The 15,825-nt window shown below is 53.4% G+C and overlaps 1 protein-coding gene across 6 annotated transcripts in view; it reads left to right on the top strand.

Moving 5' to 3' along the window:
- Positions 1-15,432, top strand: part of ASAP2 (ArfGAP with SH3 domain, ankyrin repeat and PH domain 2) — a 157,106-nt gene extending 141,674 nt beyond the window's left edge. For 2 of the 6 annotated variants that reach the window (XM_060169311.1, XM_060169309.1), the window contains 9 exons: positions 313-380; positions 1,556-1,669; positions 4,113-4,365; positions 6,754-6,888; positions 8,384-8,552; positions 10,138-10,187; positions 10,662-10,753; positions 11,197-11,319; positions 12,998-15,432. In XM_060169311.1, coding sequence (XP_060025294.1) covers positions 313-380; positions 1,556-1,669; positions 4,113-4,365; positions 6,754-6,888; positions 8,384-8,552; positions 10,138-10,187; positions 10,662-10,753; positions 11,197-11,319; positions 12,998-13,072 — 1,079 coding nt within the window. In that variant the 3' untranslated portion in view covers positions 13,073-15,432. The remainder of the gene's footprint in view (positions 1-312; positions 381-1,555; positions 1,670-4,112; positions 4,366-6,753; positions 6,889-8,383; positions 8,553-10,137; positions 10,188-10,661; positions 10,754-11,196; positions 11,320-12,997) is intronic. The other 4 variants (XM_060169310.1, XM_060169312.1, XM_060169315.1 and 1 more) reach the window with 4 other exon arrangements.
- Positions 15,433-15,825: the final 393 nt, after the last annotated feature.

Raw genomic sequence — 15,825 nt, 5'->3', positions numbered from 1 at the left:
AATTACCGTGAACTGCTTTATTCAACAACTTGTACCTTGGATATTTATTTCCACTGGTTGGCTACTTCAGTGGTTTTATCTTCATTAGATTAGCTCAGACCTTGTCTTATAAAACCTTACTGACTGCACACTGCTGCGGTTCTGTACGATTTCAGGACAGTTCAGCACCGACTGGGGCGAACTAGCTGGGCTTCGTGAGTCGTGCTCAGTTCCGTTTGGTGCTGCTTCGCCGGGTTCTCTTTAATTGCCTCTCAGTGTCAGACCTCTGCTTGCTTTTGCCATAACACGTCTGTTCGTTCTCCCGCCTCTTAGCTAACGAGTCAGGAGAGACGCCGCTGGACATCGCCAAGCGCCTCAGGCACGAGCGCTGTGAGGAGCTGGTGAGTGTCCCACCACCCGGCACGGACAGGGTGGGGTTGGGGACGCCGCTCCCTGGGGAGGGCTCTCTCGGAGCCTGCAGGAGGGTCCTGAGCAGATCCCAGTGGCCTAGAGGGGACGGCTCGGAGAAAGTGTCCTGGGGCCCCTTAGAGAGGAGGTGACCATCCCCCACTATGGTGACACTCGGAACACGAGTCAGTATGTGCTGGTGGCGCATGTTGACGGCGGCCCTGGCTTCGTCTGGGGTGAGTGGAGCTGAGGCCCCTCTGGGTCAGGCCGGGTTTACAGGGGGCTCCACCGCTGCAGCTTGGGAAGGTCATGCCAGCTCTCTCTCCGCCATTGCCTTGTGTGTGAAGGGGGCTCAGGCATACCAGTTCGCAGGTTTTTGGGGGGAATCGTTGTTGAACTCTGCAGAGCAGTGGGCACAGAGTAAGTGCTCAGTCCGTGGCGCCATTAACAGTCGGTGCTGCAGAGCTGTAGGACTGCTAACAGGTATTATCCTAAGCACTTCATGTCCAATAACTCATTTAATCTTGATAATTACCGTAAAGCATTAATTAATAGGTAACTACTGTTACCCCATTTTACAGATGAGGAGACAGGTACGGAAGGGTTAAGTAAGTCGCCCAAGACCACATGGCTGCTCTCTGGCTTTGGAGAAAAGTCAGACCCTAATGTGCTAAGGCGCCCATTTATCTCATGGATTAACTTCTCTCCTGTGCACCTAGAATGGAACCAGCTGTCTACCTTCCTGGAGAGAATTGAGAAGCTGGTCATTCACGTCATTTTCTGCAGGGCTTCATTCCCTCGTGCTGGTCAGGAAAAGCGGGGTTAACAGTTAGTGGACACGTTCCTTCTCCTCAGATTGAGATGCTCCCGCGTGCAGTTGTGGGTACCGGCAGGCTGACCGTCACCCTTTAGATCTCAACCCCCTGGCTGCGTGCTGCAACTTCGCAGCTTACAGAGCGCTAAATGGGGGTGGTCGGGGTTGAGCTTCAAGGTTATCTGTGGATTAGGGAGTGTGGGGGCTTGACCTGAGACGCAGCGAATTGTATAAGCCAGCCTCATACTGGGGTGCAGGCTCCCTGCCCGCTACCTCTTGGCCATCTTGGTGGACACCCGCTTTACAAGGCCGAGTATTTGAACAGCGTCACCGACAGTGCTTTGTTGTTCTCAGCTGACCCAAGCCTTATCTGGAAGGTTTAATTCTCACGTTCACGTCGAGTATGAATGGCGGCTGCTCCATGAAGACCTGGATGAGAGCGATGACGACGTGGATGAGAAGCTGCAGGTCTGTGCCAGCTTGTGGAGCGCTGAGAGTGTCCCGATCAGGCCTTCAGAGCGGCGTGGGTCCTGGCCTGTAGTTAGGGTAGAGAGCTGTTTGCAGAAAGCGAAATACGGGTTACTTTTTGCTTCCAGTGATCTCAGTAGGTTTGTGGTTTTACCCTTCCCATAACTGCCTCCTGTCTCCCAGCTCCTACAGACGTGACTATGAACGAACAATAACTATGTAATCAGAGGCAGCTTCTCGCCTTCTGATACGAAGGAAAGATACAGAGAGCCTTGGATTTTGGGGGATTTTAGAGGGAGCTCTCTCTCTGTGGATAATGTGATAAAGAGCCAGCTTCCCCCAGAAGCAGTGACCGTGTTCACCTAGTTGATCTTTAAAACCTTCGCTGGGGCTTCCCTGGTGGCGCAGTGGTTGGGAGTCCGCCTGCCGATGCAGGGGACGCGGGTTCGTGACCCACCCCGGGAGGATCCCACATGCCGCGGAGCGGCTGGGCCCGTGGGCCATGGCCGCTGGGCCCGCGCGTCCGGAGCCTGTGCTCCGCAACGGGAGAGGCCGCATCAGTGAGAGGCCCGTGTACCACAAAGAAAAAAAAAAAAAAAAAAAAAAACCTTCGCTGAAGTCACTGACCCTTAGAGATCATTGGGTCCAACTCATTCCTTTATTAGATGGGGTCATTCAGGCCTCAAGAGAGGGGATGTCTTGGCCACAGGGAAGCCAGTATTTGGAGACCAACCTGGGGCTCTTGCCTCCTGGCCCAGCCTCTCCTCATGACGCTCTCTGTCTTGTGCACTTGAGGGCACCCCTGGAAGGCTGCCACCTTCACACGGGCTCAGAGTCAGACCCAGGAAGACTGACTCCAAAGCCCATACGCCTAGCTGCTGTGAAATTAGTGGGAAAGCCGGGTGTAACGTTTTAATTTTTACTGTAGGATTTTAATGTCCTGATGTGTATTGATGTCTGATTATTTATATATGGCATTTCCGAAACCTGTTGGACTATCCCGGTTTATGGAGCAGTTAGTATCCGTACTTACGGTTTCTTGGAATAAGAAATTTCCGAGTTAGCTGTAAAACGGCATCAAAGTGAGGGGAGCTGGCTATTTCACGCTAGAGTTGCCTTTACAAGGGGAGAAGGTTTGAAACACCTGCCCTGGAGCGAGTGCCTCTTGGTCAGGCACACGTCCCATTCCCGGGGTTGTGCAGGCAGTGACTCGGCAGGTGCCGTGGACCCAGTGAAAGCCCGGCAGCGGCGCTGACACTCGTCCCCACCCCTTCAGCAGAGAGCGGCGGGTGGTGGTTTGCACAGCCATGGGCTTTGTTGGAATTTAAACTGTGTATGAAGAGCCACTGGCCACTGAGCTCCTCGTACTGGAGCTGGGCGTGAGCCGTTGGTTGGCCAGAGCCTTGGCCAGGCGGGCGGGCGGGCGGTCCCGTGAGGGGAGGAGGTGGTGACTGCCGATACTGATACCTGCTAAGCTCCGGGCACAGTGCTGGCAGTTAAAGTCAGACCCACTGGGGAATTCCCTGGCGGTCCAGTGGTTAGGACTCCACACCCTCATTGCCAAGGGCCCAGGTTCAGTCCGTGGTCGGGGAACTGAGAATCCCGCATGCCGCATGGCGAGACCAAAAAATAAAAATAAAAGAATAAAGTTAGCCCCACTTATCAGATGAGAAATAGGATCAGGAAGGTTAATTTGCTCAAGATCACAGCTATTATAACGAAGCTGACTTTGAAATACAAGTTCCATCTAATTAATTCCATGGTTCCATGCACATGGCTTTCAGGTGGAGTAGGGGTCAGCAGACTCGTAAAGGGCCAGAGAATAAATGTTTTAGGCTTTGTTGCAACTCCTTAGCTCTGCCAGGGTGGCTTGACGGCAGCCACAGACAATATGCAAATGATGTGATGGGCGTGGCTGCTGTCTAATAAGACTTTATAAGAGCGGGTTGTGGCCCCATGGGCCGTGATTTGCTGACCCCTGAGTTAGAGGACTCTTAAGAGTTCCAGTTCCTACGGGAAGAAGACGTTGATCTCCCCCGAATTAGCCGTATGGCGGTTGGGGATCCGCTGTGGCCGTGCGTGCCTAGAGCAGCTGCACTGTTCTGCCATCAGAGAGGGGTGTTTACGGAGGGGACACTCAGTGAAATACAGAGCTAGGCTGAGGTAACTGGATGGTCAAGGTGAAACAGCTTATATTTTAAATTCTTCACAGAATGAAGAATTGTAAGTTTTTGTAAATCATGGCTTTTTTTCGTGTGTGTGTTTCCGTTAAGGGACATGGTAAGAGTGAGTTTTGGGTTTTGCGGCTGTCATGTGACAGTAAAAATGCACCGTGCCCAGGTGTTAGACTGCTGTACCTGAGGCTGTACCCAGTACGTCAGTCACTGTGCCCAAGAGGTCAGCGCGTCTGTATTTCACACACCTCCGCCCACTACCCCCGCAGCCCAGTCCCAGTCGGCGAGAAGACCGGCCCGTCAGCTTCTACCAGCTGGGCTCCAGCCAGCTGCAGTCCAACGCCGCATCTCTGGCCAGAGACGCCGCCAGCCTGGCCAAGGACAAGCAGAGGAGCTTCGTGCCCAGCATCTTGCAGAACGAGACGTACGGAGCCATCCTGAGCAGCAGCCCACCGCCCGCCCAGCCCGCGGCCCCCAGCGCCGCCAGTGCTCCCCCGCTGCCCCCGCGGAACGTTGCCAAAGGTACTGAGCTGTTGGCGGCCCCTGGATGCACGAGCGGTGTCGTTGGGATTTTGCTTTGGGGAAGCTGTAGTTGCTTTGTGTGGGCCAGCTTCAGGACATGTTTTTTCATTTGGGGTCCTTTGTTTTGTACTTACGTTGTTTGCTTCTTAAAAGGACTCCGTCATTCTTGGGATGGTGGTAGAGTGTCTTGACTCCATTCTCGTTCTGGGCAGGGGTGTGGCACGTGTGACTCGAGGGATGCAGGGACGCCACCAGGGTAGGCCTGAGATGGAGGGGTCAGCACCTGCTGCTGGTCCCTGGATGTTTTCCTGCAGACCTTTTTCCTGGTCCTTTTCTCTTTGCGGTCCGCCCCTCTCTACCACTCCCTTTGCCTTCATTCTTTCCCTTTTTATCTTTCTCCGACCTGTACTCGGCCAGCTTGTGGCATCCGATTATTTCCTATCTCTGTGATCCCCATGAAATGAAGGATAAAGAGATGCTAATTTGGGAAACGGTGCTCAGCCTAACTAAAAATACGAAATAGTCCCCGAGGGTCCTACCAGCGCCTTAAGTGCCAAAGCTTCCTGTGCTAACCTCAGTCGCAGCACAGTGAGTTTGACTCAACAGATGCTGTTTCTTGTTTTTATAAAAATGGAAACTTAAGCCCCCAGAGGTTTAGTGATTTGCCCAGCACTGAAGGCCCACTGGCCATGATGCTCCCTGAAGCAGGTCCCGCAAGTAGCCAGGCCAGCTCTGGGCTGGGGCCTCCAGAGGGCTTCCCAGGGGACCGGGGGCAGGAGCCTCCATGGGGCGTGATGTCTGGGCCCACGGCTGCTGTAGGCCGATGGTGGTCCCAAAAGTAAATCCCAAGTTGCATTTGCGCGGGAGCTGCTCTCCGGCAGAGGCGTGTAGGCGCGTGACCGTGGTGCTGCGAGCCCCGGGAGGGAGGAGTGCGCACATCTGCCGTCCTGTGGGGTCTGTGCTCACAGTGTGGGGTGGCTGTGCCCACCGCCGCCCCCCAGCTGCTCTGAGTGTATTGCAGACCCTCCCACACGGCTCTGCCCCCAGTGCTCAGGGAGGCAGAGAAGGCTAATGAGCCTCCTGTCTGGGTCACCGAGCCACACGCCTTAGGAGCGGACCCACGCTGCACGGGGCAGACCCCTGAAACCCGCCCGTCACCGCCCACAGGGTCCGTTCGTCCAGGGCACCCAGGCCTGACCGGGAGGTCCCTCAGCAAGGAAGGAGGTCACGTCCCCCAGCTGCGAGGGGCCCGGGCAGGCGGGGGCCGCTGCGGTGGCTGGGGCCTTGTGGGTGCGTCTCGTTGCCTCCCCCCAGATCCCAGTGCCTGTGTTTATCTCCACCCCATTGGTGACTTTTACTGACTGTGTGTGCCATGTTAGGAAAGATTTTATTTTGCTCTGTTGGGCCATATAAGAGGAATAGAAAGCTGTTCACCTCTATTTCTTGTTTTCTTAAAATCTTAGGATGAGAAAGTTTGGGGTTTTTTCCCCCCATTTCTTTCTGCCACTCCCACCGTTAGCTCTGTCTCTTCCTTTGGTGACGGAGATTACCCTTCATCCCTGCCAGCCCCCCAAAGGGTACCTTTGTTCTCCGTCTGTTCCACGCTCGATCCACGAGGAGTCCCCACACAACAAGCAGGACGGGATTGATGTTCTCGGGCCCTGCATGGAGGAGGACGTTGTCCACGGCAGACGTGTGAAGGCTCCCTCTGACCCCGGGTGGGCCCTGTGCGGGTGTGGCCTGCTTCCATCTCCAGGCCCAGCCTCGGACACAGTCATGCCTGTGCCCTGAGCAGATGCTGCTCCCTGAGGAGGAGCTTTGTGGGCAGAGGAAGGGTGTGGCCAGGACAGTGCCATCTCCCTGGTGTGCCACCTGAGCTGACTTTCAGCCAGAAACGTGTGCCCCTCACCAGGTGTCTTTGATTTGCAGCCTTCTCTCCACGTGCTCTGAGGACAGGTGCCCCCCTGTGCGAGGTGGTGACCCCACAGGGAGGACTGAGATGGGTAGAGACAAGCAGACGTCCTGTCCCCGAGTGCAGTGCTCAGGAGGCTCACTGTGGTCATCATTTCCCACTTCAAACAGTGTTTAAATTTGAGAAATAAAATTGGTAAGACTGAGAAGACCAACTGGGAATTTTCCCCGGAGCATCGCTGGTTCGGTGTGTATTGGTATCTGTCTTCCAGATACCAGAAACAAGAATTTTTTTAAAATCAACGTCCTATTTGTGGCCTTAATGTTATTCTGGAAGGGTCATGTGTACCATTTTATAGGGGAGAGGATCAATAATGCAGTGTTCTGTTTCTGTTTTTGTTCTGTGCTCGTGCGTGTGCGTGCGTGTGCATGCCTGCGTGTGCACGTGCGTGTGTGTGCATGTGCGTGCGTGTGCAGTTCAGCCAGCCTCCTCAGCTAACGCCCTGTGGAAGACAAACTCTGTAAGTGTGGACAGTGTAAGCCGGCAGCGATCTTCGTCAGATCCGCCAGCTGTCCATCCACCGCTGCCCCCTCTCCGCGTGACATCTACCAGTACGTTTTTTTCCTTTTTCCTTTCTCGCTGTTGGGCTTTATGCAGCTGGATGGCTGGGGGGGTCTCTCGGCAGCCACTCGCTGCCGCTGCCGGCTGCCCGGCGCTGCCTGGGGGCCTGTGGCTCTTCTGTGGCCCCAGCCCTGCGGCCGCTGCCCCCCAGCGGCGGACTCCTGTCTGCCTCACACCCCACGGGGGCCCTTCACTCTCCTGCTCTGTCTCCCGAGCACTTCAGCAGCATTTCTGTCTCTCACACATTGGCCCCGGGGCTGCCTTTGGCCTTTGGGTGGTTCTCGATGCTGGGCTGTGTTCCTGTGGATTATAATCTGGTCTGTGCTCTGCCCTTCAGTGTCACATGTCTGTGAGAGTCTCAGCACCCGGGGGAGGGGAGGGGCTTTTTTCCAGCTGCGAGGTTGGTGGGGGGTCGACTGGAGGGGGGGCCGAGGTCTGGACGCTGTAGGAGGGAGGGGCTCTGGCATCGCGGGCTCAGGGGTGCTTTGAGGGCGCTGAGGGTTTTCCCTGGTTCCCCCGGTTTCCTTACCCCGAATTAAGGGGGGAGAAGCCCAGCCCTGGCTGCGGTCGGTGTCGTACGCGCACTGGAGGCGGAGCGGGCACGGGGTCTTCGGGACGCTGGGGCGGGGGGCATCCAGCGGGTCTCAGAAGCCCACTTTCGCACTCGCAGTCTGGCGTCCCGGGGGCTGTACCTCTGCATGCTAGAGTCTGCCTTTTGACTTTCCCTTTAAAGCCGAGAAGGGAGAGAAGAATGGCAAAAGGAAAGAAGGGTTAAGCCGACCCCTCCCTGGTCAGCCGGCTCCCTGCGCCCGCTGCCCTGGGAGAGAGGGGCTGCCGGGTCCATGGGTATCAGCGTCCAGGTCCGGGGCAGGTCACCGCCCCCCGCCGCGACCGCGGGACACGAACGCCGGACGTTGAGGGGAGGGCTGCTGTTGGCCGGGGAGACGGGGAGGAGGCGTGGCCTCGAGGCGGGGCTCCCTGCCTCACTGGCCCGTGCGCTTGGGGAGAGCAGCGGCCTCCTCCTGTGAAACGTAGAGAGTGATACAGCTCGTCCCGCTGCCCCCTCGCGGACCGGGAGCCTTTCCAGCTAGTTCTTCGCAGCCTTTCCTCAGACCGGCCAGCGGCATGGGTGGGGCCCGGCCAGCAGCATGGGTGGGGCCCCGGGGCGGGACCGGCGCCAGACCCAGGCCGGGCCTCCTGCTGCCGCTTCTCCAGGTCCCCGTGGAGGGCGGAAACCCACAGCGGGTTCTAGCTGAGAAAATACTCCCAGGCTCATAGAGGCATTTTAGTCCCAACCTGAGGCTCGGAAAGACTCCCCGCCAGCACTGTTTTCCGAAAATCGTCAATGAAAGTAGGTTTTTTCCTTATGAGGTAGGTAGGGGAAGGAAAAAGGAAGCCCTTACCGCAAGAGCCTCGGGTGAGAAGGCTGGGAGGGGGCGCCTGAAGTGTGACCCTCCGCGTTTCTGTTCTTTCCTCTCTCCGCAGACCCCCTGGCTCCCACGCCGCCCCCTCCAGTAGCAAAAACGCCCAGTGTGCTGGAGGCCTTGAGCCAGCAGAGCAAGCCGGCGCAGCCCGGGCTCCCGCCCAGCAAAGCCCCGCCGCCGCTGCCGCCGCAGCTGCCCAGCCGCCTGCCCCAGAAGAGGCCTGCTCCCGGGTAACGGCCGCTCCTCTGCGTGCCCCTCGGGCCGGGCCAGCTCGGCTGTCCTTGCTTCCCAGGGGCACCAGCCCCGTAACTTCACCTGCTGAGGTTTCTCTGAACGTTTGAAATCTTCCATGTCTCTACTACTGTGACCCCTAAGGTCAAGTGTTACATAACTAAGTGGTTATGCTTCAGGTGTCTAAAAAATAATCAAGAATGTTTAAAATGCAAAAAACTTCATACCGATGTACATCTTATATCCACGTGATGATTTTAGATTTCCGTTCAGTACAGACACCAGGATTTGGGGAGTTAAAGTTCTCAAGACATGAGGCCTCTAGGTCTTATTTGTTGGTCGCTCACAGGGTTATCTCGACTACATGGACCCTCTGTAGTGCAGGACATGTATTTCCTACAAACAAGGACATTCTCCTACATAAACACAGTACAACCAGCAAAATCAGGAAATTAACATGGATGCTACCTTCCAAAACTCAGACTCCAAGTTTATTTAGACACACGTAATACCTAAATACCGTCCTTTACTACAGAGGAATCCAGTTCATGGCTCCCAGTCTGGATCTTTATGGTGGAAAAATGGTTCCTTTTTACTGGAAATGACATTTAGAAGCCAAGATCTGGGTGCTTAGTGTCTTCTTTGCTGTTGGAGTGTCTGCACTCAGGCCGGCCCTCTGAGTGGTCAGAACTGGGGACACACACACACACACACACACACACGTGTGTGTGTGTGGAGAGCCGTTTGTCCCTGGCTTGTCCCCATCTGCCTCTTCTGCCCTCCATCCCCTCCCATCATATGTCAGGCCCCAGTTGTGTGTCTGGCTCTGTGCAGAGAACTGGAATAGGGTTCCTCTCGGCTCATCACAGACATTCTTGTCACTTGTCCTTACTTTGAGAGTTGACAGAACTGGTGTCACACCTTTTGCAGGTGGAAATGCCAACTCACAGAAACACGTTTATCCAGGCCCACCCCGCAAGCCTGAGTTAACAGACCGCTGTCTGCCAGCCCTGGGAGCCCCTTACCTGCGTGTCCCTTCCTGTGGTGCTGGGACGTGCCGGGCCCGGGGTTCATGGGGCAGGGTGTGCTGAGCCATGTCAGTCACGGTGGTTAATAGGCAGCAGGGGTCACAGAGTACAGAGGCATGGATAACGCGGGCCAGTGGTGCTTGGACAGGTCCTGGCAGAGCCACCAGGGCCCTGGGGTTGATACTGCCCCACCTGACGTAGGAAGAGACCCAGGCCGCGCGGGGAGGGGATGGGGCACATCACGGCTAGAGCTGGTTGGTGGTGCCCAGTTTCCAGCCCAGACCCGGGGCATTGGCAACGGGCTCACATGGGACAGGAGAGCCTCAGGAGGAGCCTGGTTTGGGAGTCGGGAACCTTCGATCTAGCGCTGCCCTCTGGACCTCTCATGCTTCCTTTTTCCAAAAAAAAAAAAAGAGGTAGTTGGATGGCAGGTGATGAAATCAGGTCAACCATTTTCAACTCGAACACAGGTCCTTTAGAAAAGGGAGTGAGGCGGAGCGGTAGCGTGCCTTGCAGGCCTCGGGCACCAGTGAATCTATTTTCCCCTTCTTTGTAGGCCTGACAAGTCAAGCCCACTGATCAACAAAGGCCAGCCAAGAGGACCTGGTAATTATTCCACGTGAAACTGGGCTACTTTCTGCTGGGTCTCGGGGGCAAAGTGGAGGGTGTTTCCAGCTGTGGTGAACCCCTGGGTCAGGCCCACTGTCCTGCCCTGGCAGCCACCCTGCCCTCGCAGAACCTCTGGCGCCCCTGCTCCTGGGCTGCTCTGTCCCACGCCCCGCATTCCTGTCCCCCTCTGCCGATGGGGACGGGGGTGTGGGGGAGCCCTGGCGGGGTCTGGGAGTCATTGGAGGAGGTTATGGCGTCTGCCTCACTCTGTGACACCTGCAGGCCGGCACACTCTAGGGAGGTTGCATGGAAGTCACAAGGTTCTTTGGCCTTTAGGGGACTTTCCCTCAACAGTTAGGAAATCTCAGGCAAGTTGCCTTGTGGCTATGAGAGACGGCGTTTATGTCGTTTCTATCTCATGGTGTTGACTGAGGGGGCATATCGTGAAGTCTGTTCATTTTGGCCCTAAAGCAGTGGATCTCTCTGGGACAGAAACTCTGGGTCCTCTGTCCAACGCCGTGGTCACGCAGCCCCCGGCGCCCATGCCCAGGAAGTCACAGGTGGTAAGCGGACGAGCCCCTTCCTTTCTGCCTCTTTGCCCTGGCCAGGAGCGGGTGGGTTATCGTCCAAGGGCTCAGAGGAAACTCTTCCTCTTGCCCTGGTTGGGGTGGGGGAGGCTTCTTCCTGGGCACCTGGTCCTTCGGATCGGAGCAGGATGCAACCCAGAGCCCATAGCCAGTGGGCTGGGCCCTTCCGGCTCCAGGACAGGCCCCCACGTGCCCACCAGGCACCAGGCCGGCCCGCTCCCTGCTCTCTTCCCTTGGCTGGCCTCCTCCTGGAAGTCCCCCTGCCCCGAGCGCACTGAGCCGCCCATCTTGACACCCGTGGGCTCCCAGGCCTGCGGGCGGCCCTCGGGACCAGTTGGAAGCCAAGTGGCCCGGTTCTCTGCCCTGGAGCAGACGCTTCCCCACACACTAAGCTGTGAGCCCTCTTCTCCCTGACTCAGACCAAGCTGAAGCCCAAGCGGGTCAAAGCCCTGTACAACTGCGTGGCCGACAACCCCGACGAGCTGACCTTCTCCGAGGGGGACGTGATTGTCGTGGACGGGGAGGAGGACCAGGAGTGGTGGGTGAGTCGGGCCCGGGGGTCTGTTCCCGGGCGGCGCCCACTGTGCCCCGCGCGCCTCAGCTGCCCTTTCCGTGCACCCGCTTCTGAGTGGGGTCCTCCCTCGTCGGGGCGGACGGGCCACATGGGCTGCAGTTTGCCGAGCGCACCTGAGGGTTTGAGATGAGGCCCTGGCTTTCTCGGTGGTGCCTCTGCCCGGCGTTGCAGGCTTGGTGGAGTGGGGCGCAGATGGAGAGCTGACCCGGAGGGCAGAGACGCTGGGTGTCGGGCTGGTCCTGAAACCAGCTGTGGCATCCTGGTGGGAGCTGGAATGGGATGAGCGTGGCGCTTCCCCTGATGACCCTGAGTGTCCAGCCCCGGCCAAGGTCAGGCTGGGTGACCTTGGGCAAGGTGGTTATGTTGCTAAGCCACAGCCAGCTCGTCTGAGAAAGGGCAGTGACACAGCACTGTTGCAGCAACGGGCACGGCAGCCCCCAGGGAGAGGTGGCTGTCATAAACTGGGCAGTCGTGCAAACAGCTCCCGCACGCCTGGCAGCGTCTGCCACCTGGGGGCCGCTAACGGCCCAGCTCCAGGGCTTGAGCTCAGATATCAGATGGGTCACGCTTGCCGCCAGGACGCAGCCAGGACTCACGGAGACAGCTCCGCTCTCTCAAGGGCGAGGGGTGTTGGTCAGAGTCCCTAGCCAGGCACCCTCCTGGGTGAGCTGTGTGTTCTCTCTCCAGGGCCTTTGTGAACCAACTTGGGGCCTGGCACCGCCTCTGGCATGGCTGGTTCAGGGGTCTTCTTGTGGCCTCTCCCCTCGAGGGGTTCAAGTACCTGTGGGTCCAGAGCCCCTTCCTCCGTCAGCCTTGCTCCACACAGCGCAGTCGACACCACGGGCGGCAGAGGGGGCGGCAGCTCCTGGTGCCCCTTGGTGCCCGTCCAGGGCTCTGCCCGCCCGCTGCCCACATGGCCCTGAGACAGGTCTGGCCTTCACACTTGTGTACAACCCACCACAAGGATGGGGCTCCAGCCTGACACCAGGCTTAGGCATCTGGAAAACACCTGTTCATTTCAAAAACTGTGGCAAAATCAGAAAGCTATAAAGAAAGTAAATGCTGTCTATAATCTCAGGGTATCCCCCGCACACACACAAAGATGATAATTTAAATTTTGGTGATTTTGTTTTAGATGTTTACTTAACTACTTAATTTACATCGTTGAGATCAGACCTGAGGTATAATTTATGTAATTTTCCCAGAGCAAAAGTAAATGGATTTACTGAAGTCTTAAATGCTTTGACTACATTTGGGCCAACTCACATTTGCCACTCTCTGTGACTTGGCAGTGCACAGACGTCTGACATTGTTTCTTCATCCATTTAAAAAAAAAAAACCAAAAAGGGAGGTCGGGGTGGTGGTCTGATCCTGTGCTGCCTGCCCCCCGAGACCACCAGGACTGAGGTGGGGCGTGTGTGCAGACACCGACTCCCCGCGGATAGAAGTCCCTGCGGGTAGTAGGCCGGCACTATTTGAGACGGGAGCGAAAGGAAAAACAGTTTAGATGTTGTACCCAAGTAATTCTTTCCCAGAAGAGATTCTTCCAAACACATCTTTTTTTTTCCCCTCCAAATGCTGTAATGCCCTTCAAAGTTTCCAGCATTTGGAATTTGTGTAACAACATAACCTTTTATTCATTTCAGATCGGCCACATCGACGGAGATCCCAGTCGCAAAGGAGCATTTCCCGTGTCATTTGTGCACTTTATTGCTGACTAAATTGCTACTGAACAAAAACACTTCTTTTTAAAGTTATGTCTTGTCTCATTATTGGTACCAAAACTCTTGCCAGATAACCTGTTTCATGAATTGTACGGTAGCCCACTTTCTCTAAGGCCACTGTTCTGCTTTAAAAACTCAAAGGCAATTTATATACATCAATGAATTGTTTTTATAATTCGTGTTTTTCATGAAACATTGCTACACTTTTATTAGGAACAACTGAATTTCCAAAAGGTGAGCTGAAAAGGTATTTTAACTAAATAATGAAGATTCTGAATCTACAGCAGTAGTTGAACCTAAAAATGTTTTGAGTGTGGGAAAGAAATTCGTCCTGTTTTTCTTGGCCCACTTCTGGGGTTGGTGACCTTCAGCACAATTCTTTTTAGGAAGCCAGGAAATTGTTGCTTTCAAAGTCCATAGCCAGCCCGCACTTTCTGCTAAAATGCTTCAGTTCACCTTTAAAGACTTTTTTTTCTTTAAAGATACCTTTAAAGATTTCCTTTGAAACCCACCCAATGTTTATTGGAAATGTATACATAAGCGTTGTACTTTCCAGCCCTGGTGTGTGAGGTTGCAACTATCAGTGTATCCTGCATGTGTGTGTAACCTGTTGTGAACAAGCCTACTTGACCCGACTATAGATGGTTTATTATGGCATATGTCACAGCAGTTAATTCAGTTCCAGATTATATTAACTGCATTTCCTGAATCTGGTTAAAAACTAAGGTTGATGGACTGCGAAACAGTTCTTTAAACTAGTTTCTATGCTTTAGGTGTTCGGGATTTGCCTTCCTGAGCCTCCCGCGTCACACAGCTAGAGTACTGTGGTGCAGACCGACCCCCCCATATTACCACAAGACTTGCTGTTTCCTATCGAGTGTACCACTGCCTTCCCTTTCTAGCCCAAGAGAATGTCCACTCAGTTTAGTGTCTTGTATTTATATAATATACGAACAGGAATGGTAGTTACACTGTCTTGAAATTTAATCTGTCCATCTGTTTGTAATCAAGAGCATATCAGAAATCTGTAGGTCCCAGGTAATAAAATACTCTCAAACATCCCGGTTTTACTATTGGAGTCCATCGTATCATTCTTAAGCTACTGGGGGTGGAGGGATTAGGTTGTATGTGATAAAACCAAAACTTCCTTAGTTTAATGAACCTGACTGTCATACCTCTATCTGGTAATTGTGTGCGACTCGTGGTAGGCACATTGGGAATTCTGGCACTCTGAGAATAAACAGGCATATGATGACCACTTAGATTTTTACCCAAAGCGGAGGAGCAAATTTAAGAAGAGGCTTGGAAAGCAAGGAGACGGACGATGCTGTTAGTGTGTTTGTTATGATGGTACATTTGATTGAAGCAGCCTGTCTTTATTATGCAAGACTCTTGTAAGTACAGAGCTTTTTTTTTTAAATTGCATTGTATTTTTTCATTGTTATAAAGGGAGACAGAATAAACTGGAATGTCTTACGATGTTGTATGGCAATCTGCCTTTCAGAGTTCTGGGAAAAAATGTGTTAGATCTGTAATTAAAGTCTTTTTTTAAAAGCACTACATCTGTTTTCACTAATGGTTAATTTCTGGTTTTGAACCCTTCATTTAGTTAATTCTCTCATAGGTGTAAGAAAGTAAACATGTTTTGCACAGTGCACTCCCTGTGCATATGTTAATACAACGCTCCCACGTCTGTATCTTATAATCAGCCTTTTGACTACTTGGTGCCAGCTGTGTAAGGAGTTAAAGTTGATTCTTATCAGCATTTGAGCACCAGTCCCGAACTGATATGTCAGGTTCACTGGTACATCAATACCTAGGAAATACTTTTCCAATCTACAATTTGGTGGTGCTGTTGTGCAGTAATTAATACTACTCTTGCCAGAGGAGAAATTATATTAACTTCCCTGCTAATATCCTTTCCTAGTTATTTGCTCTTTGCAAATTAAAAAAAAAAAGCAACTGAGAGAAAGGAACACATTGTAGATATCTATTTATAATTTAAAGTTTACATGTCATGAACTTAGCTGCAGGATTCTGGCATTTGGCATGCCATTCTCCATCAGATCTGACTTCTAGGGATGGCGACTCAGAAATCTGTCCACAGACTAATGGTTACTGTGTGATCTGTGAAGGGGTGGGCGGGTACCACGGTCCACAGGGTGGATACTGTCTGAGATGTATGATATTCAGTTCATTCACTTGATTACTTCGGTCTAGTTGCAGCGCAACTGTATATACTGTATAACCTAAATCAGTTCTTATTTTCATTGTCCTAATTAGAGCATGTTTAATAAGTTTACTCTTCTTGTTAGCTAGTCCTTTGACTGGAAAAAAATAAAATACTTTTAAATGGACATGGTGTTTTTCATGTTTTTAATCTTTAGTAAAGCACGATATATAAAAACAGTCCTTTTAAAAATACACTAGCCTACTGAACATGAGATTCTTTACAGTGTGTGACTTTTAACGTGAGCAGTAATCTTTGAAGGTTTTATTACTTCTAATTACCCTGAAGATGATTATTGCGGGTTACCAGCATGTCATCCTGACAGTACACTTCTTTTAAAGTTTTCCTCTTTGTGACTTGAGTTGGCAGTGTCACCTGCCGGTGCTGCAGGATAGACGGCCTTGGTCGTCCTCAGAAAGTTCTCCATGTTCATTCATCACCGAGGGCACTTCTGCGACACGTAAAGGTTATTAAGCTTATTTGTGTTTAAAAGCGACAAATGACGTTGCTTTTTTAGTCC

The sequence above is a fragment of the Lagenorhynchus albirostris genome, chromosome 13, assembly GCF_949774975.1.
Source record: "Lagenorhynchus albirostris chromosome 13, mLagAlb1.1, whole genome shotgun sequence".
Classification (NCBI taxonomy): Eukaryota; Metazoa; Chordata; class Mammalia; order Artiodactyla; family Delphinidae; genus Lagenorhynchus; species Lagenorhynchus albirostris.
Note: the sequence above shows the minus strand (reverse complement) of the source record. Positions and strands in the feature narration are given on the sequence as shown.